The sequence below is a fragment of the Melanerpes formicivorus genome, unplaced genomic scaffold, assembly GCF_026170545.1.
Source record: "Melanerpes formicivorus ecotype bairdi unplaced genomic scaffold, bMelFor1.0.p_v2 SCAF_1, whole genome shotgun sequence".
Taxonomy (NCBI): domain Eukaryota; kingdom Metazoa; phylum Chordata; class Aves; order Piciformes; family Picidae; genus Melanerpes; species Melanerpes formicivorus.
Window position 1 is genome coordinate 30,275,140 of NW_027142353.1, and position 24,370 is coordinate 30,299,509.

General features: G+C 42.0%; 4 protein-coding genes across 11 annotated transcripts; 2 read left to right on the forward strand and 2 right to left on the reverse strand.

Moving 5' to 3' along the window:
* Window positions 1–449: 449 nt before the first annotated feature.
* LOC137444445 (lysozyme g-like) lies at window positions 450–3,003 on the forward strand. Its single transcript, XM_068145167.1, has 4 exons — window positions 450–458; window positions 830–908; window positions 1,499–1,695; window positions 2,820–3,003. The coding sequence occupies exons 1-4, from the start codon at window positions 450–452 to the stop codon at window positions 2,934–2,936; spliced, it is 402 nt and encodes a 133-aa protein (XP_068001268.1). The 3' UTR covers window positions 2,937–3,003.
* A 7,488-nt stretch (window positions 3,004–10,491) lies between these two features.
* On the reverse strand, window positions 10,492–14,337 carry MRPL30 (mitochondrial ribosomal protein L30). 2 transcript variants are annotated; one of them, XM_068138859.1, is made up of 5 exons: window positions 14,231–14,337; window positions 13,669–13,749; window positions 11,647–11,793; window positions 10,793–10,866; window positions 10,492–10,704 (listed from the first exon to the last, which is right to left on the reverse strand). In XM_068138859.1, the coding sequence occupies exons 1-5, from the start codon at window positions 14,279–14,281 to the stop codon at window positions 10,572–10,574; spliced, it is 486 nt and encodes a 161-aa protein (XP_067994960.1). In that variant the 5' UTR covers window positions 14,282–14,337; the 3' UTR covers window positions 10,492–10,571. The 2 variants fall into 2 exon arrangements, with proteins under 2 accessions (XP_067994960.1, XP_067994952.1); XM_068138851.1 differs by lacking the exon at window positions 14,231–14,337 and adding an exon at window positions 14,147–14,229.
* Window positions 14,338–14,430: 93 nt separating this feature from the next.
* MITD1 (microtubule interacting and trafficking domain containing 1) lies at window positions 14,431–20,458 on the forward strand. Of its 7 annotated transcripts, none has more exons than XR_010987395.1 (8): window positions 14,431–14,672; window positions 14,952–15,053; window positions 15,162–15,298; window positions 15,374–15,460; window positions 16,122–16,237; window positions 16,572–16,632; window positions 19,776–19,968; window positions 20,064–20,458. XR_010987395.1 is itself a non-coding variant. In XM_068138809.1 (8 exons), exons 1-7 carry the CDS (start codon window positions 14,519–14,521, stop codon window positions 19,200–19,202), a joined length of 678 nt encoding a protein of 225 aa, XP_067994910.1. In that variant the 5' UTR covers window positions 14,431–14,518; the 3' UTR covers window positions 19,203–19,247; window positions 19,776–20,457. The 7 variants fall into 7 exon arrangements, 6 of the variants coding, with proteins under 6 accessions (XP_067994910.1, XP_067994897.1, XP_067994888.1 ...); XM_068138809.1 differs by adding an exon at window positions 19,182–19,247 and having other exon boundaries at window positions 19,776–20,457; XM_068138796.1 differs by having other exon boundaries at window positions 19,776–20,458.
* A 1,980-nt stretch (window positions 20,459–22,438) lies between these two features.
* Window positions 22,439–23,940, reverse strand: LIPT1 (lipoyltransferase 1). The gene has a single exon (XM_068138773.1). The coding sequence runs from the start codon at window positions 23,938–23,940 to the stop codon at window positions 22,819–22,821; it is 1,122 nt and encodes a 373-aa protein (XP_067994874.1). The 3' UTR covers window positions 22,439–22,818.
* Window positions 23,941–24,370: the final 430 nt, after the last annotated feature.

The window sequence follows — 24,370 nt, forward strand, 5'->3', positions numbered from 1 at the left end:
AAATTTAAAAGTATTTAATTTTTAATTGTAATTGTGATCATGCTGCAGAGCAGAAATCCTGTTATCTTTGGGTCAATATACAAGAAGCTGTTAGGCAATTGTGTTTCTTCTAGTATATGTGGTGTGCAGGAAGTGCACTGAGTCAGTTTCTCCAAAACACTGACAGCAGATAAAAAGTGAGGAGTCATCCTGCAGCAAACATGTCAGGTCTGTGGTGTTTGTCTAATATTCTTGTAAATAATTAACTGTACCAAAGTCTGTTTCCCATTAAATGTTGGGCTCAGGTTAGCATTGCTCCTCTCAGTTGCTTTTTGTGTGTTTTCCCTTCCGCAACACCATGCTTAGATTGCAGATAAATGGCAAGTCAAACAAAGTGCAGTTGTAATGGATGTAATTAAAGGATGTTTCTCTTCAGTTTTTCTTGTTGACAGCAGCTATGAAAAAGCAAGATGGAGCTAGTAAGTACTTTAGGATTTATTTTGATTTTGATAGATTTTTTAAAAAATGGAATAGAAAGAATGCCTTGTGGAGATGTCTTTCTCCCTTAGCTATCACAAGTGACAGCTAAGTTTTAGCAAGCTAAAATTTACGGAGATTAAATGTGTATGAGCTGGTTCTCTTCACAAACTACACTGTGGCTTGATGCTAGAATGACTGAGGGATACCCTTTCCAGACAGTATGATGCCATGATTGCACTAGCTAGAACAGATGTCTGCACTAGTATTGAAATAATGGGGTTTAGTCATAGATCTGAAAACTTTTAATGGTATGCAACACATGCTAAGCTGAGCTGATGTTTGCTTATAAATACTTTCAGACTGTTGACAGCATTATGGGAATATACTGAATATTGACACAACTGGAGCTTCAGCAGCAACTGCAAGACCAGAAGGTCTGAGCTATGCAGGTAGGCACTAATTCAGTTGCTCATCTCCCCTTACACCCATACACAAATTATCCTGGTCTCAGGATGTCAGTCATTGCCACATGAGCAGATTTCTCCAAAACCAACAAAGATCCTACTTGGGCGCATAAGATTATGTTGGGCATGAAGATTATGTTGCCTTTGAGATTATATTCAAGACCACCACAGTGAAAATGCAAGGTCTGCTGTGTGCATCCAGCCCCTGCCATCAAGTCTGCTTTTCTTTCTCCCTTAAGAGAGTTTCCCTGATAACCTAAGCTTCTGAACATTTCCCCATCATAGTCTAAATTAAAAGGAACTAAATCTAGGATTAATCCACTCAAAGGTTTAGATTTAAAATTAGAAGACCTGCCTTTTAGACTGCATACTAGAGTACTGCCCTCTCTATTTGAAAACACCAAATATTGATTTCTAGGGCACTTACCCTTCAGCAAAGTTGGTCAATTCCATCGTTGCTTCTCTCTAGATAGATTCAGAAGGATTAAAAATGTCAGGTCTGTCATATTGACTGTTAAAACAACTTGTTTCTGATTTAAGAAACAAAAGGGAAAGTAATGCATGTTGTGTCATAGGAGTTTGTGCCTCAGAGAAGATTGCAGAAAGAGATTTGAAGAACATGGAGAAATACCATGCCAGGATTACAGAAGTTGGCCAGAATAAGTGTGTTGATCCAGCTCTCATTGCTGGTATTATCTCTCGGGAGTCGCATACTGGCATAGTGCTGGATGGTGGCTGGGGTGACCACGGAAATGCATTTGGCTTAATGCAGGTATAGTCAACCTTCTTAAAGACACAAACCTGATCCTTCTTTTGAAGTGGAAAGTCAGAAGAGCAGCAGGGGCCTCGTTGAAAGGCAACCCCCTAAACATTTTCAGACAACTCTTTGGCCAGAATAAAGTCAACAGTGACATGGCTGTCAGCTCCCAGCACCATGGAAGCACCCCCAGCTAAATATTAGCTGCACGCACTACCAAATGCTTTTGTAACAGCTCCAGTGCCCTCAGACTTGCACTTTACTACCCCATGGAGGAGGAGGAGAAAGGGAAGAAAGAAGGAGAAGAACAGGAAGAACAGAACCAGGGCAGAGAATAAGGGGAGATCCCTAGAGGAAGTGGGATTTTCCCACCCTTGGTGCTTCTGGGAAGGGGAGGAGCAGTCACCTTTAAGATGGAAAATCTTAAATTTCAGTAAGCCTGCCTTATGTGCCCTCTCACCTTTACAGCAGCAGCTGTGTTTAAAAAGCTCTGACACACAAGGAGGTGAGACAGGCATTCAGGTACCTGCTGTCTACATTTATGCCTGAAGCTAAGTGTGTTTCATAGTTTCATAGTTTCATTCAGGGTTGGAAGGGACCACAAGGATCATCTAGTTCCAACCCCCCTGCCATGGGCAGGGACACCTCACACTAGATCAGGCTGGACAGAGCCTCATCCAGCCTGCTCTTAAACACCCCCAGGGACAGGGCCTCGACCACCTCCCTGGACAACCCATTCCAGGGTTTCACCACTCTCATGGGGAAGAACCTCCTCCTCACATCTAGCCTGAATCTCCCCACCTCTAGCTTCATTCCATTCCCCCTAGTCCTATCACTACCTGATATCCTGAGAAGTCCTTCCCCAGCCTTCCTGTAGGCCCCCTTCAGATACTGGAAGGCCACAATTAGGTCACCTCGGAGCCTTCTCTTCTGCAGACTGAACAGCCCCAATTCCTTCAGTCTGTCCTCATAGGAGAGGTGCTCCAGCCCTCTGATCATCCTCTCTATATAACTAGAAAAGAGATAAATAATCATGTGATTAAAGATCAAAGTTAACACAAGTAGTCTGTAAACAATAAAAAAAGCTCTGGATAAATAGTGGGCTTTCTGGTGTGCTGTTATAGCTGTTTCCCTTTCAGGTTGATAAACGGTACCATGAGCCTGTTGGATCATGGGACAGTAAAGAGCACTTAACACAAGGCACAGAGATTTTAAGTGGGATGTTAGAACAAATGCAGAAGAAATTCCCGACATAGACAAAGGAACAGCAGCTCAAAGGTAGAGTTTTGTCAGCTTCAAAACACATCACACACAAACTGCTGTAAAACCAAGCACTCTAGAAAATGAAACATGTTGCAGTCCCTCTGTTAATTTTATTGAGGTGCAGAACAGTATTTCTTGACACTCACTAAAAGGAGTAGATGAAGAAGATGTGATTAGCTTTTGGTCAAGCTTCAGGAAAACCTGACAAATATCACAATATTTTCCATTTGGAAGGAGCAAGGGGTGGGTTTTCCCCCAACTCTCGTAATTTAATTTGTGTTTCTCTGCACTCCTACAAAATCCTACTATCCTGGCAAGTTCAAAGAGGGAACATACTAATTTGGAAAATGTATGGTCCTCTCTGAAAGAAACATGCTGTGATGAAGAGGTTATTAATTTATGAATATGAAATATTTATTAAGTATAAAAATTATTAATTACCGATTAATCACTATTTTATATACATATTCTAGTGCACGATTGTGAAATATACCCCATTAGTGGCTTAGTATTTATAATTAGAACTTAATTGGAATACTTACAGAATTACTTTCTATTTATATAGCAAAGGGTGCGATTGTGCCACTTGTCCACCAGATGGCGACTCGATGGGACATTGGCAGCTGCTAACTATATGCAGAGATATTACATTGTGTACGGACTGGAAAGATTATGCTGGTAGGCGTGGGTGCTTTGAACTAAATGTTAGTGAGTTGAAAGCACACGGAAGATACAGTGTGTCCTTTATTTGTAGTGAGGTTAGGTTCCGGCAGACTACTGCCGCCGGGCTGATTCCTAGCTGGTCTGGACGGCGATGGTGGGTGGCAATCCTCCCTCCGTGGCAGCAGAGAGAAGGTGGAACCTAGGCTAGCTGGTAGGCAGGTTCCCTTCGCAGGACTCAGGCAGTTCCCTCCAGATGATAGGGAGCAGTCCTGCTAGGTCGGCCCGGCAGGGCTGGTAGGGCTGGGCCCGGGACAGGATTGGCCCTCACAGAGTCAGCTGGCATGGCAGGGTGGGGCGACGGTTACCGGGAGGCAGGCTCGGAGGTTTCCGATCTGGCACGGTAGCATGTGGGGCTAGACCCAGTGGGGTCGGTCCTGAGACAACAGGCTTTGGGGCCGGCATGGATGGCCCCAGGGAAGACGCGCAGCTGTGCGGAGCGGCGGCTTCCCCTTTACTTGGCTCGAAGGAGCAGCGGGACCCTCTCAGAGCGGTCCCAGCTTTGGAGCACGAGCACGTACAGTGCTCTGGATTTCCCTGAGATTCACAGGGCACGGAGCGGCAGAAGTGGCGACTCCTCTCCGAGCTGACACGCAGGTTGTGTCTGCTCGTCAGTATGCTGCTTGAGGCTAACGCAGACATGTGGTCTGCTGGACTCGGCTAAGTCCCTTCCCCAAAAGTTGGGCAGATCTTATCCTCAAGGGTCCAGTCCTCTTGAGACACAGTGGGCTCTTCCAGTCGGTGAGACTGGCAGTACGACACTGGCGCTTCTCAGGATCAGCGAAGGTCCCTCTTGTGGAGATACTCTCAGGGCTGAGGCTCAACAGGCCTGCATGGATGCTGGCTTCTCCTCATTGTGCAGAGGCTACTAGTTTGCTTGCGTGTATGAGAGAGAAGACTTAATAGCAATGAGCTCAATGGCAGAGGCTAAGGCATGAGCTTTGTCCTCTCAAGCAAGGAGAGGGAACAAAGTGAAAAGGGGGGCAACATATTTACCAATTGGGGTAATACTTATAGGTTTCTCTAGGCTAGATTTGGCCAATGGGCACTCTCATAAACAACTGGCTTCAGCCTATAGAAAGCATGAAGCTATAATTATGCCCATTCTTGGTATTAGCACAAGCATCCCATGCAATGGGCCCCTGCCACCTGGTTAATTCCTTGGCCTTTGTTTCCCTCATGAAAGAGGGGGGGAACTTGTCCACAAGCTGGAACAAGTTTCAATGTCTGGGTGTGAGAAACGAGCTCACTGCTAAATTTTAAATACAACCAGTTCATTATAAAATAAAGGTAAAACAGCGCTGGGTGCATAGCAGATTTGCTAGAGGCACACCATAACAACACAAGTTGAACTTATATAAACGTCAAACATACATATTCATACATTTCCCCAGCACGCTCCCACCCCTCTCCATTACGGCTGGGACAAAACCTGCACTTTGGACCTGGCCAGCCTTCAGACATCTTGGTGCCTTACCTTTCTCTCCCAATACACAAGGATCAAATCTCACACAACACAAACTATGACCAACCAATCAGCCCAAAGATTGAACCCCACAGTCCCCAGCAATTCCCCTAATATTACAGTTTTTCACATGGGCATAATGTGCCTTCACCACACATGCTTATATTCTCGAGCACTGATTACAGCTGAAGCTGTCAAGTTTGGATCCCTTTATTCTGAGGTTATTCATGCAGGCAGACATGAAGGAATGTACAAAAAAGGAAACAGTCATGGAACTGAAGATATTGCATCAGCAAAATATAGCAAGGGGGCAATGATCACCAAGTCTGGCTGTGAAGGAGGAAACTATGATTTCTTCACAAAGTAGAAATGCAAATCTCAATGGTAAAAATAGCCAGAAATGGCAATACATTAGTGGTGAAGTAAGAACTGAAAACTAAAACAACACACTTAAATTGTAATATTTTTTGTTCATTTTCTTATTTACCAACAAAGTACCACCCCTGTTTATGTGTTTCTTTCCCTCTCATTTTAGGTGCAATTGCAGCCTATAATGCAGGGCCTAGAAATGTCCAGAGCTATGATGGAATGTATACTAGCACAACACACAATGACTATGCCAATGATGTGATTGCAAGAGCCAAGTATTATAAGAAAAATGGATACTGACAAATTTTTAGATTTAAGTCACTGATTAGCATTTGCTAATGCAAATGCTAATAATAATAATAATAATAATAATAATAATAATAATAATAATAATAATAAAATCCCTGCAAAAAGTAAGAGTGGGGGAGAGCAATGAAGCCAGAAACAAGTGTGAGCTTTCAATGCTTTTTTTTCCAACCAAGGCTTAAAAAAAATCACTTTAAAAAATAGCACCACTAATAATCCAAACTGTAATCTATCTTTTGCCATTATTTGTTACTTCATGAGAGTATTCAAGCAGAGTTTTCACCTGTTCTTGCAGTTTTTCAAGCAGCAGATTAATGCTGTAAGAAAGTTGTAACACTTCTCAGCAAGATTTTATCTGCCTTAGAATTTATCTGTCAATGCATGTATCTAACAGAAGAATGAAATTGTTTGTTAACAATTTGTAATTATGGCATTGAATATTTGCTATAAATATTGCATATGCTTAACCTACCAGAACAGTATATCACAGAGTATCATATCCTTTAAGAGTAACTGCTCTTAACTTTGGTGATGATATCTCAAGTGGCTGTTTCTTGTTAAACTACCCTTACCATTTTTTTTTAATTTTTTTTTCTCTCTTGATACTTCATTTAGCCTCTATGGTTGCAAACAACCAGTAAAACTCAAGCTGCTATATTGAATACTTTTATTGAAGGTGTATATCAGCTTCAGTGCAGGAGTAAGAATATGCACATTCTACCTTGTTTTTAAAATACCATGTGGTTTACAAAATCTGAGGTAAGCTCATGCACAATAAACAGACCCTTTTAATCAACCATATAGCAAAGCTTTTGGGGACCCTTAGCTTCAGAGTTGTTGGGTCTATTCAGCCATTTCAAAACACAGGGGAGAAAAGCAAGTGGCTTAGAGTCATTAAACATCCCTTGCCCCCTCCACTCCCAAGCATATCACTAGGGGCTAAAGAAGAAATAAAGAGCATGGGAGGGATGTTTATTTTAATCATGGTGCATTTCTTATAGCTAGTATTTTGTACCCATGATTAAAAATATTCTGATGATATGATTAAAACTGTATTGATCTACTAACATTACAGTATTACCAAATACGAAACTACAAGTAAACCTGAAACACAGCAGTAGCACAGAAATATAAATTTATTCTTAAACCGATGTATTTCTACATTGCTACAACATATCGTACCAAAGATTTGTTTGAATATACTTTAAATGCTGCAGCCCATAGACATGGCAAATGGTTCCTATCCAAGAAGGAAGCTCAGTGTGAGCCAGCTGTGTGTCCAAGCAGCAAAAGCATCTATGAGTGCCCTGGGCTGTCTGAAAAGAAACATAGGTTGACCAATTCTGGGCCCATTTATACAGGAAAGACCAATTAAATAAAGCAAGGTCATCAGAGAACCACCAAAGCAGTGGTTACCCCATGGGTAGTGAAATACTGAAACAGGTTGCCCAGAGATGTGGTGGAGGCCTCATCCTGGAGACATTCAAGGACAAACTTGATGGGGCCCTGAGCAACCTGATCTAGTCAAAGATGTCCCTGTTTACTGCAGGGGGCTGGACAAGGCAACCTTTGAAGATCCCTTCCAACCAGATGCATTCTGTGATCCTGTGAGAAGGCTTCAGATGGACATAACAACAGCCCCACAGTAGCTACTTGTGAGGGATAATTGAGCAGATAGAGCTAGGCTGGTTCCTTCCAGTAGTGGAAAGCAGAAAGAGCAGTAACAATGGGCACATGCTGTGAGATGTTCAGACTGGATACAAAACTATGTTCGTCACATAACCTCTCACAGGGCAGCCAGGAAGCAGACCAGGAGACCTGGAGAGGCTGAGCTGTCTTAGTCCTCACACCGTTTCAAGACAAGGCTGGACAAAGTCCTGAGCAACCTGGTCTGACCTTAGCGCTGACTCCCCATCAAGTAGAAATTTGGACTAGAGCCCTGCTAGGTCTCTTCCAGTCTGAATTTTGCTGTCATCTTAAGTCAACCTATTTGTTCCCTGCACAAAAAGGCAGGGTCTCTTACCTATGCTTCATGAAAACTTTAAAGTGTTTACAGTGCTCCATTAATGAAAGGATAGGACACACTCTGTGTTTGTGCACACTGTTGGTTCAGATTTCAGACCTGTGAGCAAATCTTTATAGAAAACATGCTTACACAGAGGTTTGGAATAGCAAATTGACGGCATGACAGTTGTGATGGTGTAAACACCATTTCAGAAACACCCAAACTTACCTATATATGAAAACTTATAAAAATAGTTTCCTTTTTCATTAGAACTGCCAGCTTGTCAATTAAAGACAGCTGTGAGCCTCTCTTGTAGCTAATCTTACCCAGAAATAACAGGTACTATCTAAAGCATTTTGCCTTCTCTGTATTTGGGGAATGTTTATTAGCTGTACTCTAACTTAGAGCACTGTACCAAGCAAGCTTGTTCATTAAAGCATTTTTTCCAGTTCACACTTTCGAAGGTTGTGCATCTGCACAGTGTAATGAATAAAAGATCCACATTCGTACACATCCTGTGTACAACAGAACAGGCAGCGCTCCCCCTCTTGGAAATTCACCAGACTGCAGCGCTGTGGACACAAATCCTGAATGTGCTTTTTAAGGATGAGGGATCCTGGCTCTGCTGTATAGACGACGGAGATTGGAGTCAATACAGCTGACCAATATGATCGAGTATTGTTCCTTTATTGTTCCAGTGTTGCAGGCCTATGGTGTGAGTATAGCACAGTAAAGTAAAGCAAAGAAGAAGGAGGGAAAGGAAAGGCACAAGTGCATAGCAAGGGAACTTAATATAACTTATATAAACTCGGAGTGCCTTGTTGGCATGGCTTCATTGGTTCCCTATGAGTGACCACACATTGCACTATTATAGATTATTGGTCCAACTACTAATGACACACAAGGTTTGTTGATGCAGGTGCATGTCCCATTGTCCCAAGATAACTTTCTGTGTTTACAGCTACCAGTGTCCTGTGTTAGTTACATGCTGCAGGCACAGCACTGTTTTTCTACACTGCTAGCTGGCTCTGCACTTATGCTGAGCATGGCCTACCACCATGTCAGGCTCTAGGCCTGCACTGCCAGATTGCTCACACTGCTCGTCGCTGGCATCGCCACACTGGTGCTCTGGGACAAGCAGCCTGCTGCAAGACTTATATTTGCTATCCATCAGCAACAAGACCCATTTTCTTAATTTTTCTAGGTACTAGTACTTGTGTCATCTCTTTTAAGCATGCCCTGTACCTTGGGTGCACAGTAAGTCCTTCAAAAGAGCTTAAATTTCTGCTTTACTCAAGAGCCTTCCTATGAGAATATGGTCACCACCACACAGGTGCTGCAGTTACAACACATAGCAGTGCCAGATACAACACAAATACTAGAAGTAAGGAAGTAGAGAAGGAAATCCAACATTCATTTCTATTTCAGAGTGGCACTAGTGTTTTCTGCATCCTTCCAACTACAGACTGTAGCTTGTTGAGAAAACTATTTTTTTCAGCTTAATTTTGCATTTCTGCCTTCAGCACACACATAGCAACCATTACACTTTTCAATGCTACTTCCCTATCCTATCCTTTGGCTCCTGCACACAGACAGCTTTTGTGTCTGTCAGTACACTGTCTCTGCCTTTGAACCTCTACTGGTGTTTACTTTTCTTTGGAAGCATGCAGAAAGAATATAGATTTATTTTCAGTGACTGCATCCCTCTGGTTTTCTCACAACATACAGTCATTAACTCCGCTACAGCATGGGAGAGTCTAGTGTGTGGGAGAGTCTCACAGTGTGCTAAGCTATGGAATTTATGCTCGTTGGAATGACAACTACTTTATCATTTGATACAGAAGCAGCTTCTTAAATTTGGCCACACTTCTTAAAACTGTAAATCAAAATATGCACACAGCAGCACTGTTCAAGACCTAAGGTGTCACTTTATAAGCTTGAGGCCCATAATTACTGATTTGTATCAAGGAGGTACACTTCAGGGTCTCCAGATTTAAAGTTCACCATTTTAGAACAGGAAAAGCATCAATATCCATACACTGCAGCTTTTCAGCTATTATTATTAAAAGCCAAGTATCAAGAAATGCATATGAAGTGAGATAGCATGTTTCCTGAATGACAAATTATACAACCTACCAAGACACCAATTACTCCTTCTGTGCCTCCCAAATGGAACGTTCCGGTATTTTATAAGCTATGGAGGCAAGATGACAGACTGCTAAGGAACAAGTGTGAGATTTGGATAACCAAGGTTAAGTCACTCAACCACCATCCTGAATCAAATGACACTCCTGACAGAGAGACAATTGATTCTCATGTAACTGCTAAACAGGAGGCTTTTCAATTCCAGATCATTCCCTGATGTAGTAGAGGTGAAGTCATGCTCCATAATTGTAACCCTTTACTGTCAACTAGGAAATGTCCTCACCATCATTAGACGTATTCTACTTACTTTTCTCCTTGTCTGACTTTAAAGTTTTCTACTAGCTAGCCACAAACTGCATCAATCTAGCCACAAAATTAAAACATGAGGACAGAAAGCCGATCATTCATTGAATATTTCAAGGTAGTGCTAACATTGAACTTTGTACATGTGTAATCTTTTAAGCATCAGTGCCACCTCTATCATTTTTTAACAAGACAGGGAAGAATCATGCTTCCATTTCATACACAAACTCTTAACTCAGGATTTAATTTTTTTAATTTTTTAATTTAAATTTTTAGTTTAATGAATTTTATAAAATACAAATCCAACCAGCACAATTATGACTGAATTTTCTTCTGCTCCACAGGTTTCAGACGCCGTTTAATGACAAGCTCTCCCTTGCTTGTAAGAAAAGTGTCTGACATTTCTTCTTCTGTAGGTAATCCATATGGTAGTTTCAGTGGCTGTATTCTACGAACAAAAGAGTTTGCTTAGTGAAGTCCTAGCACTAGAAGAGAATTACATAAAATGTTACAAATTAAATAAATAGCTAACAAACCTTATCAGATGTTTAACAACCTTCAGTTTGGAATTCACAGATGGAATATTTTTGTGCAGTATTGGCTGATGTGCCTATATAAAGCATAGAGCAGGTTTTACAAATGCATTGCCAAACCCCAAATCTCTGTTTATTCAAGTTTTCACACTATAAGCAAAATAATTTGCAAATGTAAGATTTAGACAAAAGTCATGCATCAAGAACATACATAAAAACACTGAATCAAAACTTCATCAAACTCAACTCCAGTAAAATGACAAATTCAGTTCTAACCCCCATATTCAAATTTCTTCTAACTGTTAAAATATTATAAATGTAAATACAGGATTTTAGGGGTAAGACTTCTTGCCTCAGATCTTCAATTGATCAAGCACACATTTTTCTCTATAACACTGACTAGATGAATCTTTGCACAATGTCCAGGTGGCCTAAGAAATTAGGATAAACATATCCTGACACGAACTCTTGGATCTAGAGGCCTTATTTGCCTTACTTTGAAGTCTTATTTGCTTACCTGCAATATCTGTGTAATATGACCCACAAAGAAAACTGAATTCTAAATAGTTACAAATCTGTTTTTATTATTTTAGCAGAATTCTCAAGGTTCTCCTCAGGCATGCAAAGCAGTACCATGCAGTCATATTCTGAATTACCGCTAAAAGGGCATTTGCCATTAACTTTCCTCCCAGCTCTTAAAGACATCACCAATTCCTCAGTTCCATTTATAGCAGCTGTAAAGCAATCCAAGTTTGTGACTGCAAAATTGAGATCCTTAAAAACCCCACCACCTTAATCCTACCCTATGTTTCTACATTTCTAGTATTTATAATAAGTATAAAGAACCACAACAATACTTTATCCAATCCGAGATCATGTATTATCTTCTTTTCCCAATATGGGCGACCAATTACACTTTTTATTCTAGTAATGACATGGATTTTGTGGGGCTGTTCAGGGTCACCTCCATACTTCTCATGATCTTCATGACGTGGCTGAAATACCTACAATAGAAAGTTAGCAAAAACAGAGCATGTTTTCCTAAATATCTGAATTATTATTGTAGTTAACAAACTATATGAGGAGAGACTTTATTACTCTTTACAACTACCTGAAAGGAGGTTGTAGTGAGGTGGGCATCAGTATCCCAAGAAACTAGTGATAGGGTGACAGGAAATGGCCTCAAATTGTGCCAGGGGAGGATTAGATTGGATAGTAGGAAAAAATTTCTTCACTGAAAAAGTAGTCAGGCATTGCAATGTGTGGTGGAGTCACTGTCCCTAGAGGTATTCAAATAAGGTGTAGACATGGCACTTGAAGACATGGTTTAGTGGGCACGGTGGCGTTGGGTTGATGGTTGTACTTGATCTTGGAGCTCCTTTCCAACCTTAATGGTTCTATGAAAACACCTCGACAATACACTTCAGCTTTGGTAAAAGTATTACATGTTTAACTACCTTTCTTTTCAGAAGATCAAAGCACTAAGCATCCTCAAATTTAGCTTTTGTAACGCTAAGTGAAACATTTTTACAATGGTTTGTTGATGGGCACATTAACTCTTGAGTTTGACCATACAACTCCATAGAAATACATGGACGACACTCTATACCACCACACTTAGTTCACATTGAGGAGCATCTGAATGACAAGTTTTTCCACAGGCTTTAAGAATTCTTTTATGTTAAAAAGTCAACCAACAGTAGACAGTATCTTTAAAAAAGATAAGCTAAAAATGCAAAAAACTAACATAAGTCAAACTTTCCATCACTTTGGTGTAGTTATTTGAGTATTTCAGTTGGAAGCACCTGCAACAACTATCATGTCAAAGTGCCTGACCATTTCAGGGCTGCCAAAAGTTCAAGCATGTTATGAAGGACATTGTCCAAATGCCTTTTATATACTGACCAGCTTGGGTCAACTACCTCTCTAAAAAGGGTGTTCCAGGGTTTGACCACCCTAGCAGTAAAGAAATGTCCTGTCACCAGATACCAAGGAGAAGAGATCAGTACCCCACCTCCACTTTCCTTCCCCAGGAAACTGTCGAGAGCAGTGAGACTGCCCTGTTGCCTCCTTTTCTCCAAAGTAGACAAGCCCCAAATCCTCAGCCTCTCTTCATAGGACATGCCTTCCAGACCCTTGATCAGCTTTGATGCCATCCTCTGGACATATCTGAGTACCTGAACATCATTAAACTGTGGGGCACAGAACTGCACACAGTAATCAAGGTAAAGTGACTACAAGGCTGAATACAGCAGGACAGTCATCTCTTTAGAGAAGCTTGTTATACTGTATTTGAGGCACCCCAGAATGTGGTTTGCCCTCTGGGCTGCCTGAGCACACTGCTCACTCCTGTTGAGCCTGCTGTCAACCAGCACCCCCTGATCCCTTTCTGAAGGGCTGCTCTACAGCCACCTTTCTTCCAGTTTATATTTTCCGCCAGTGTTACTCTATCTTGCGTACAGAATCTGGCATTTGTTCTTGTTAAATTTCAGCCATTGATAATTGTCTGATAATCCAATCTATCTAGATTCCTTTGCAAGGCCTCTTGTCTCTTGAGACGGTCAACAGCACCTCACAGTTTAATATCAGCAACCATGCTAATGGTGTGTTCCACTCCGGTATCCAGATTATTAACAAAAATATTGCAACAAAACTGGCACTGGGACTGAGCCCTGAAGAACACCACTGTTGACTGATTGCCACACAGATGCAGTCCCATTAACTACAACCCTAATGCTCTACTCTTCAGCCAGCTCTTTACCCAGCATACCACGAACCTGCTCACCTCACAGACTCTAGATAATCTTGGCACACTACAGAAAGCACAGAATCAAGCACGGTAACACACATTTTTGTTTCTCAACTACTGAAGCACATACCGAGTCCGGAATTCTCGACCTCGTAAAAAGGCAACGAACCCACACTGCGGGCACCATCCTCTCCATTCTTTTCCCCAGCATCTACAAAGCCAGCAAGACATACATTGTCAGGACTTCCCTTACAGCTCGTCATATTTACAAACTGATTACATAGCCACTCCGATTCGGAGCGGATAAGCACATATCCCGCATTTACTACACCTCCCAGTGGTTGAAGAACCACCTGCGCCGATACCGGCCGCCCGCAGGTCCTTCGGCTTTCCCAGCGGCCGCAACCCGCTCCCACAGAAGACATCGACCGGACCCCACGGCGCTAGCGCATCGAGTCGGGGCTGAGGGTCGCAGCAGCCTAAAGCTTGGTCCCTCGCACTACCCATAACTGCCTCGCTTTCTCCTTCCCCTCCTCAGCGGCGGCTGCAGGGCACTAGCAAGGCCGTTGCCCGATGCCCCTCATTGCTACATGGGGGATGCCTCTCACCGCCGCAGGTGGACCGCACGCAGACCAGAGGTGCGGTGCAATTGCCGCATTGCGCCCGAACCAAACCCCAGCCTGGGCCATCACCTTCCAGGCTGCTACGTGCCCCACACCAGCTCGACCTGCCGCGGCCGCCATCTCGGTGCGCTGCCTTCCGGCCAGATATTAAGGTCACGGCACCTTAGTTCCGAGACGGCGGAAGAACAACAGTGAGGCACAGCCCCTTCGCATCAGTTTCAATTCCCCCGGCAGCGGGTGAAGCGGAGCGCATGCGCTGCGTACCCACCCCGTCTCCGTTCCCCATCCCGCCCGCGGAGCTGCTGCGGTCGTGACAGCTGCGTGCCGGTGGCCTTCCGCGTCCGTGCCGCGGCTCCCATGTCGCGGGCGGGGGGCGATGGCACTGCTGCGCTGGAGCGGGCCGGGGTGGAGACGGTGAGGCGAGCGGTGGAACTGGATCTGGCGTCTCGGTTCCAGGAGTCGCTGGTGTGCTACCAGGAGGGCATTGACCTCCTGCTGCAGGTGGTGAAAGGTACTGGGTGAGGCGGAGGCCGGACGAGAGGCGGTTTGATAGCCTTTCACTCCAACTCTTGGGGCGGGTACTTTTCGGAGGCCGTCAGCCGAGGGTGATTTTTGAGGAATCACGAGCCGTTCTTGCTGCCGAGGCCCAGCCCCGGTGCCTAGTCACCTCACAGGAGAGGTAGAGGAAAGCTGGTGGTGTCTCCCCGGGAGACAGGGTGCCAGGCAGAGCCCAGCTCCCCGCGCCATCCCCGCCCCGAGGAGAACCGGTCTGTGTGCTTTTGCTTCACAGCTACGAAAGATGAGGCCAAAAAACACCGATACCGGCAGAAAATATCCGAGTACATGACCAGAGCTGAAGACATTAAGAAACATATTGAAAAAGAGAAACAAGGTATGGAGTTGCCATGTACCTGTTCACATTTAAGTACCTGTTCTTCCATGAACATAGGAGAGGGACAGTTGTTAACACAGGAATTGTGCAATGTTTTTTTCTCTTCAGATGGCAAATACCATAAGCAAATCAGGATAGAGGAAAATGCAACAGGTTTCTGCTACGAGAAGCTTTTCCAAGAGTACCTTACTGAAATTGTTTCTGAAGTTTGGGTGGAGGACCCCTATATTAGGCAGGCTCATCAGGCAAGTAGATGTTACACTTTGATAGAGATGCAACTACAAGAGATATTCCAACTTAATTAAATAAAACTTTTACAGTTATATAACTTCCTACGATTCTGCGAGATGATTGTTAAGGGGCCATGCAAAGTGAAAACAATCCACCTCCTCACTTCCTATGATGAAGTAAGTATCTAGATTTTGGCTTGTTTCCTTGTGCTCAGATGATACCACATGAAAATATATATACACACACACTTATTTTTAAATGTATATTTGCTCTTACATGACAGTACTTTTTAGAATGGGGCACACTTTCAGGAGAAAACACTGCTGAAAGGCAAAATGATAATGTGATGGTGGAATGTGAGAAATTTCATAAGCTCAGAGTTTCCTAATAGCTAAAAAAAATCTTCATAAGCAAGATCTTAAATGAAAAAGATAACTTTTGGTGAAAATTTTGTTGTGGAAAATGCCATCAAAACCAAAACATCTGAGAGACAGCTCTTGGAAGAGAAAGAAAATATATAATTGTTATTTTAGAGGCTTTGATGACCTAAAACTTTACAAACTGTCACTGCATTTATTTTGGTTCAAACAGTAACCTAGTTTTAAGGGGCTGAGAGTGAGCTCCTCCTCCACTTCCCTGAGCAAGTATACCTATAATCTGTCTGCTTTTTATCTTCTCAAAACTATAAATCTGCCTATATATAAATGACTTTCTTTGTATGTAAGTTATTACTAAAAAGGTTTTGTTGATTATTTTAGGAATAAATGACCAAAAGTAGAATGCACAGTTAAAAAAAAAAAAAAAAAAAAAGCCCTGCCACATTTTTACTTTTAATAGGGCAGTGGAAGGAGTCAGCAAGTAAGTGGCTTGGAAGAAATTCAACAGTCATTGAGAAGTTACGGAGTAACACTGAATATTGCATTTTCATCTTCAATACATGATCGAGAAATTAGGTGGGTGATATAAAATATCAGCAAACGTCAGTTACTTGAAGTCAAACTGCATAGCTCTATCTTTTGAGACAATTTCTAATTACAGCTGTAATTAACAAAGTGGAAGGCAGTGGTCCTCAATAAAAGCAGCTTTCTGTAGTTCCACGTGTTCTAACTGTGAACATAACAATAGATGTCTTTTTATAAAGAACAATGTCTTCCATGGTTCACACAGGTATTGGTGACACTAAGAAATAACTCTGGTTGAAACAAGGAAGTTATGTGTCATGTGGCTATAACTAAGGTTTTTATTCAATGTATTCATGGTTTTCATGTTTGTGAATTTTTAAAACAGATTCAACAATGGATGGATGATTAAGATTGGAAGGGGTCTTGATTATTTTAAGAAACCACAGGTAAGAATATTTTGATATCATTAAGCAACTCACACTGTAGAGTAGCTCATTCTATATTCACTGTGTTAGTTCTCTTAATTTCTGCAGGGTCGTTTCAGCATTGGATACTGTGACTTTGACTTGCGACCTTGTCATGAAACAACAGTGGACATCTTTCATACTAAACATACAAAGCAAATGTGATCAACTATGACTGCTTTTAATGAGCATTTTTATAAGCATAATAAGTCTGATTAGAAGATGCTGCTTGACTCCAGCTGTCTACCCTCAGACCCAACTCTTCCAAGTTCGTAGTCCAACAGGTTTAGGAATACTTCAGACTTTAGTCTGAGAAAACACAACTGTATGATTCCTTGCCTGTACCTCATCTGTAATCTTAATCCAATCCCTGTCCAAACTCGATCTTGATTTCATAACTGACTCAATACCATCTCTCAAAGGCCTCTATACTGTTGTTTCTATTTTTACTATTGATTTTTTCTTGAGCAAATTTTTTCTTTAGATCTTTAATTGACCACCTCACAAGCATTTGAAGGTGGGCTGCCACACATCCTATTTTATAAACAGTCTTCTTTACTGTTCCAGTGAGCTCATTTTGATGAGGAATTAATCAATTACACGTACCACAGGTTCTGATAGGTATAGCTTTATTTAATATAAAAGGTGGACAAGGCTGCTCTGCAGCACTGCAAGGCACAAACCCAAAACAAGGCACGACCCTGTGAGTTACCCGCAAAACCCAGAAGCAGAGCCTGATCCCAGCAAAGTGCAGCTAACTTACCCTAAGCACCCTATAAGAAACAGTGGCACCAAAGATCATGAAGCGGCAGCTCCCAGTAGCAATCGTCAGGTTTTTTGAGGGTCCCGCATCCTGTGACATTGGGCCAAGGTGTCACAGGAGGCTGGATCTTGGAGCGAAAGCCCCAACCCTCTTTTGCAGTTGTGTTACGTAACTTCTCACCCTACTGCTCATGCGCACAGCCTGCTCGGGGGGTTGCACGCCCCCTGCCCAGCAATAGCCTTTCTTATCCTCATCTCCCTCAGGTCTATTAGCGGTCAAGCGGGAGCTTGAAGGTCTTTTGTGGTCATCCCAGGAAGTCAACACATTGTATCCCCCCCTCAGTTTCATAAACAAAGGCGGCTACAGGTGCATGTTATCCATTATCCTTATCATACACCTGGGAGCTTCTGGGTTCCCACTAAGTGTTCCCAGACACCCCCAGGCAGCTGGGCACAAGCACCAATTATTCCCAGGCAGCCCTTGGCAGCTGGTTACTTCTATACAAAGTCAAATTAATTCTCCCCTGATACATTGATTCCCTTAAATCCCTGTATTCTACTCATGACTAGTGTTCATTGTGTTTTAGTGAATCCTGTAATGCTTGATTTCACAGACTTTACTAGTAATCCCAGGTGAAACATTGCACTCTCCAAGCAACATCTTGAATGTCTCTGCATGATGGATTTTAAGTTGAAAAGGATGCAAACAGATGAATTGTTTTCCCTGTCACTCCTATATATTCTTTTATTCCTTGATATATGGTCATATACCTGATTTCCATCATTTGCATTAGGTGTGGAAAGGTTGTGTGATCCTCTACCAGTGTTTTTCTCAGACTCATAGGTTTAATGTCCTTCCAGCTAGCCATGCCAGTCTGAACTGCCGCAAGCTGTTTCCTTGCTACTAAGATAGTACTCTGAAAAATAGTAGTTGATTTTAAAATTCTTCCAGAAAGTGGATACTCTGAAACTTTCTAGTTAATAATGATTCTGAGGAATATGCTAATTGGAAAAAAATTACAAAGCCTTTTCTTGCCTTCCTGTCACCCTCTGGAAAGAAGAAAGTATCATTTGAGCTGATGGTTCTTTTTCCCCTAATAGTAAGAGTTCTTGATGATTGTCAGCAAGAATCTAGGAAAGCTGTATATTCTGACACGAAGAGCAGGCAGTGGCCTCTTTTGCAGTTCTCATCAACGTCTTTGCAACTTCAAGACAGATTAAGTGCCTTAATACTTTCTGCATCTTGTAATACAGTATGCCTGTATATTTGAGTAGTATGTTCATTGCTGAAACTTCCCTTTTCCTATGTTTCTTTTTCCTGGGGTATTCTATTACTCTCTTTTTATATGTCTTATTCTTTCACCTTCTGTCATCTAATGCTGCTGTTCTTTTAGTATTACCTCTGACATAACAAATCTATTCCACAGCTATCAAGAAGAAACACAGCTGGTCTTTGCCTCGTTCTCTGTATCACAGCTTGACAGTGGCTTGCCTTTTTATCCGTTTGCATAATTATGTCTCAGCTTTTTGGTGTTGCATCAGCAAAACAAATAAGACACATGCCACAGAAGCTGAACAGTGACAGTTGGTCCACCTAAACATTCCATAGAACCTTCCTGGCTTGCTGCTGTGATAAACTTGAGTTTCTAGGCACTGTTGTCAATTTTATTCAATTGTATATAATACATGCCTATTTTAAACTATAATAAAGGTTATTTTTTATTATTTGTAGTTTTAGTTATCTGCTTGAATTTTTGCTTGCATTACAGAGGGTAACTCAAGCTGCATAATGCCTTCTAGATCAGCCATTTTGGGGAGAAGGTTCACTGTATACAGTAAGCATCCTGAATGCAAAACTTTTGATCTTTTAACCTAGTTCAAACATACGGGGCAAAATAATAATAATAAAATCTTCAGTTTTTTAGATTAACTTTAATTTTTAGTACCTAATGGGAAATCAAAATAAAAATAGTTATGAATTCTGCATCTTGTAATACTATATGCCTCTCTGTTCTAGTAATAGTTCCCTATGACATGGTCCTCTACATATACCACAAGAGACAAGCATGGTCTTTTCTCTCTTGCCTCTTCATTGCTGGAACTTTTTCTCCATTTTCCAATTATAATTTGCTACCCAAGACTGCAGATTTCTTTGTGGATCTCATGGATATGCAATATCTATACACATGTACAATTAAGTCTTTAGTGAAGTACTAGTTGGTGCTGCACTGCAAATTTTACCTATGTTCCTTTTGCTATCAGTGGGAACACCATGTATGAAGAGAAATGGGAATCAGTTAATGGGGGGGAAAAAATTAGAACCATCTAAGAGCACAGTTCTGTAATCATTTTACTCACTCCAGGTGGTGGTCTGTGCTGCCATTCACACCTGGATTGTGCAGCCATGACTGTTCCTTCCGGGCATCATCTGTGGAGATCAGCTTAAGCTATCTTCCCTTCTGGAGTCTGCTGAGTACTGTTCAGTCCTACAGCATGACTACTGGTCCTCCTAGCCGAGGGCTGGATTCACCCCCATGGACCACTCCTTACCCAAAGGTAGGTTGCTTCTGCCATGTAATTTCTTCCTACTAAAAGATGTTCAACTAGCCTTCTTCTGAAGACAACAGTGTATAAGTAACACAGTGTCGTAGTTTCAGGCTTTGCCTTGAAAATTTTCCCAGATCTTGAACAGAAACTAGTAGAATGTAAGTAAATCACCAGTGGCTGTAAAAAGGAAAATAATGATAAGATCTAAATAATCCCATTGGACAGATAACAGACATAAAACTTACATACATAGACTAACTTTCTCTCTTTTCACTTCCTCTGCTCTGGCTGGTGCTTCTGCTGGCTTTGCTGACCTTGGCTGCATTGCTTTGGCTGCGTTGAGTATCTAACAACTCTCTGCTCTTTTCTCTCCTCTATCATGTACCAGGGGGGTAGGGAGCAGGGAAGAGGAAGCTATTAGTAGTTCCCCTGGTTTGTCCAGGGGGGTTCTTGAGCTGTTTGTAAATACCTGTAAATATTGTATATTTTGTACATACTCATTGCATTTAATTTTAGATTGTAGTTTTGCTTGTAAATACAGCTTCATTTGCTTCCAATTGAGCTGGTCTGGCAGTTTTATGTTGGGGGGAATTTTCAACCCACCACACATAGTAACACCTCACATGCCTTCACAGGCCTCACTTGCCAAGAAATATTTGCAGCTCAGCATGATTTAATTAAAGGAAGGAGGTATTCACAAAAGCATGTACTGCCTAGGGCTTCCTAGTCTTTGAATTCTTCTTTGAAGAATTTCAGTTACTGCTGTTACTACTTCTTGTTTATCTGACATTTTGCTGAAGAACAAATTGTATAACCTAGCAGCATATAAACCCTTTAACTGCCTCACTTGGGCAGAATTCACAGAATCACAGAATGTTAGGGGCTGGAAGGGACCTTGAAAGATCACCCAGTCCAACCCCCGTGCCAGAGCAGGATCACCTATACCAGATCACACAGGACTGCATCCAGGCAGGTCTTGAGTATCTCCAGAGAGGGAGACTCCACAACCCCCCTTGGGCAGCCTGTTCCAGTGTTCCATCACCCTTACAGTGAAATTTTTTTTCCTCATGTTTCTATGGAACTTCATATGCCTCACCTTCCACCCATTGTGGAGGTGTGCTTACAGACCTAGTTTTAATTTTTTTAAGTCCAGCAGGAGTCAGTCACCCTAACTTTCCACCCAACTCTTCCTTCATGCCACAGTCTCAGAAATGTGATTAGGACAGCCCCAAGGGCATAAATATTGTTGCTTTCCTAGGCCAGGCTAGTCCTTATTTATCTTGCCCTATTTACACAAGATTGTTTATTGCCTAATTGATACTGCATTTCTCAATCCACTTTATAAGCCTCTGATTTTTCTGCAGTTTCTTTATATTCACAAGTAGTAAATGCTTTTGGTATTTCAGGACAACCCACATGTCATCTGCAAATAATCCCTTTGTCTGTAACTATCTGCCTCATTTCTGGATACCATGCTTTTAAGCCCTACTACCCCAGTTCATCTTCTGGGAAAATACCTAAATTGGGTTGTGCCATGTATTGCACCCTGCATGGAATTTCCACCGATGTAGTCATACCTTGACAGGGTGAATTTATGGCTTTTTTTTTGCTTGATGAACCTCTCAAATTTAACTAACTACTATTCAAAAGCAGCTTGGTGAAAGAGTTGCATAATAGAGTGTGTACACACTGGAACTGTCACATCAGCAGAGGCTGTCACTGCTGCACTGGGTTGTCTCCTACAGCTATAGCAATAAACTGCTTCTGTTCTGACCTGATCAAAATTGTATTCTGCTCATTTGGCAAAGACAGTGAAATACATCTTGAGCCTTTCTTACATAATGGTACTTGCAGTACAGGTTCAAAGCAGGCACATATGGCTTCCCTCCCAGTTAAGTCTCTCCTACCTTCATCACACAAATCCCTACAGTGGACTTCCTTATACTTTCTTGTTTTTTGCACATGGGGGGATAAAAGCCCTAATTCAGAGTGGAACTGCTGAACTGATTCACTACACAGCACAGAGCTTAGTTCACTACAATGTTTTACTACAATGTTTGTAGGGGAAGAGGGTCACTGGTACTCTGCAAGACTTTCAACTTGAAACCAGGGGGACGTCCCTCTCCACACAGCTTAGAGGCTGAGACATGGCCTTTTGCTAGTATCTGCAAGGAATAGGATGCAGACTGGGTGATTTAGTACATCAACAGTGGCAGTTTTTCATCTATACCATCCCCCCCTGCATCAGCCATTTGTACCTTCTCTACCACAGTATCACAGTTTGGGATGTTGCCACCCTTTCCCCTGGTTTAAAGCAGCAATGATGTCTGTCAGCATGGAGTGATGCATAGCTGCAGCCCATTGATGTTGCTTACATCCTAGTTTGGGAACCTCAGGTGCAGATAGTGGGGAATCTAATTGCTAGTAGACAATGCTAAGCAAAAATGTAAATGAAACAATTTTAATAACCAATAAGAGAAAAATTCAGCTTGAAAAAAATAAATTAAAAAATAATAAACCAGGTTGGAAGAGACCTTCAAGATCATCACGTTCAACCCATCAACCAATCCAACCCACCTAAACAACTAACCCATGGCACCAAGCACCCCATCAAGTCTCCTCCTGAACACCTGCAATGACAGTGACTCCACCACCTCCCCGGGGCAGCCCATTCCAATGGGCAATCACTCTCTCTGTGTAGAACTTCTTCCTACAATCCAACCTAAACCTGCCCTGGTGCAGCCTGAGACTGTGTCCTCTTGTTCTGGTACTGGGTGCCTGGGAGGAGACCAACATCCGCCAATGTTTTGTTTTCAATACAACAAATTAAGAAGCAGATGTTTATTTTCAAAATGCAAGTCACATTAACGTCGTCATATTCTCACACAACAGATTCCACCTGCTGTGCAACTCATCATCTTGTGGAAGCATTCTTAATAACGTCATCGCTAGTGTAGTGGTTTCATTTGGGCACAACTTACTGCCAGTAAGGCTTTTCACCAGTTCACTACACAGTGCTGGTGGCAACCACTGCTCTGGCAGGCCAATGTTACAGACTTCAATCCTTCCATGCTTTATGTCCATATCTACTTTAACATCAAGCACAGAATCTTTATAGACCATGTTACAACAAGTGCGAATACTGAACTTTGGTGTCTTTCCATACACCCACTCCCAGTTTTGTAGTTCTTTCACTCTGTTATTAATTCCGGGAAGCAGAACCTCATCAGCTGGATTTATTAAGGTGATGTGATGATCCATTTGGTGTTGCGTAGCATATTTTTCAGCAATGGCATCCAGGATCATCTCACAAGTTAAACTAGGATCCTCTTCAAAAAGATTTTTTACTGAGGCAGGCACACTAGGAGTGGCATTGCTTTTTAGTCCTTTGTAAGGACTTTTTAGTATAGAAGATAAAACAAGTTTATCTGCATTACAGAGTAAAGTACAGTGATGATAAGCAGTTGTCCTTCCCAACTTTGCAGCAGTACCTGAGATTTTGTACTGCCTGTCTAACAAGATGTCATATCTGTCAGTGACATGTACATCTAACTGGGGGCGCAAGGCTTTCAGTGCCTTCACAACTAATTTCAAGTTTTCCATTCGTTCGTATTTTTTCCTGTTTGTAAAGAAAGTCAAATTGATATTGCCTAAGTCATGGTAAACTGTTCCCCCTCCACTTTTTCTCCTGGCTAATTTTATATTTTTTTGCCTCAACAGCCTGAGGTTGCATTCCTGCCAAGGATTCTGATGTCTTCCTATTACCACAGCAGGGGAATTTCTCCACAGGAAAAGAACCTGTTGGTTCTCTAAATTCATGTGGTCATGGATCCAATCTTCCACAGCTAGATTTTCGTAAACATCATTAGAAACAGACTGGATAATGAGGCCTCCACTAGTTGTGCTTCTGAAGCCAGCTTTTGGAGTCCTGAAGATGCAGGACAGCTGGAGACAGTTCTTTAATGATGACTGCAGTAGCATGTTTTTAATAACCAGACTGCAGATGGAAGGAATTATTGATCTGGTAAAGCTGAATTTGGCAAATGCACAACCCACCACTGTAACAGAAATGAAATGCTAGTGGCAGTCATGATGCAGTCACAACCTTTCCAAAGCAGCAAACTGATCCGAATTACATGGCATGTTTCTCGAAAGTTAGTGATGCCATTCAACCCCTCGTGTGTGCGTAACAATAAAGCTGAGGGTGTAGAGCAACTTCTCCTCAAGTCTTTGATACCTAGAAGATCAAAGGAAGAAATGGAATTAAACTGTGTATTTTCCTCTCACTCAGTAGAGTCTTGCAAATAGAATTTTACTCTGATTATGCTGCTAAGTCTGCTTCTAGGAGTCCCAACTTTTTCCGCTTTGGAGGGTTTTTCGTCATTGATGTGTTAATCTCCCGAGCTTGTTG

What these genes read in the sequence shown, in the direction of transcription:
- LOC137444445 (XM_068145167.1), top strand. An exon ending in AGAAGGTCTGAGCTATGCAG is followed by an intron (nt 909 to 1,498) that starts GTAGGCACTAAT and finishes GTTGTGTCATAG; the next exon opens with GAGTTTGTGCCTCAGAGAAG. An exon ending in ATGCATTTGGCTTAATGCAG is followed by an intron (nt 1,696 to 2,819) that starts GTATAGTCAACC and finishes TTTCCCTTTCAG; the next exon opens with GTTGATAAACGGTACCATGA.
- LIPT1 (XM_068138773.1), bottom strand. Translation starts at nt 23,940, where the DNA reads ATGCTACTGCAGTCATCATTAAAGAACTGTCTCCAGCTGTCCTGCATC.
- MRPL30 (XM_068138851.1), bottom strand. Translation starts at nt 14,227, where the DNA reads ATGGCCCAGGCTGGGGTTTGGTTCGGGCGCAATGCGGCAATTGCACCG. An exon ending in GGTCGAGAATTCCGGACTCG is followed by an intron (nt 11,794 to 13,668) that starts GTATGTGCTTCA and finishes TTTCTATTGTAG; the next exon opens with GTATTTCAGCCACGTCATGA. An exon ending in ATGATCTCGGATTGGATAAA is followed by an intron (nt 10,867 to 11,646) that starts GTATTGTTGTGG and finishes TGCTTTATATAG; the next exon opens with GCACATCAGCCAATACTGCA.
- MITD1 (XM_068138787.1), top strand. Translation starts at nt 14,519, where the DNA reads ATGTCGCGGGCGGGGGGCGATGGCACTGCTGCGCTGGAGCGGGCCGGG. An exon ending in TCCTCACTTCCTATGATGAA is followed by an intron (nt 15,461 to 16,121) that starts GTAAGTATCTAG and finishes TACTTTTAATAG; the next exon opens with GGCAGTGGAAGGAGTCAGCA. An exon ending in ATACATGATCGAGAAATTAG is followed by an intron (nt 16,238 to 16,571) that starts GTGGGTGATATA and finishes TTTTTAAAACAG; the next exon opens with ATTCAACAATGGATGGATGA.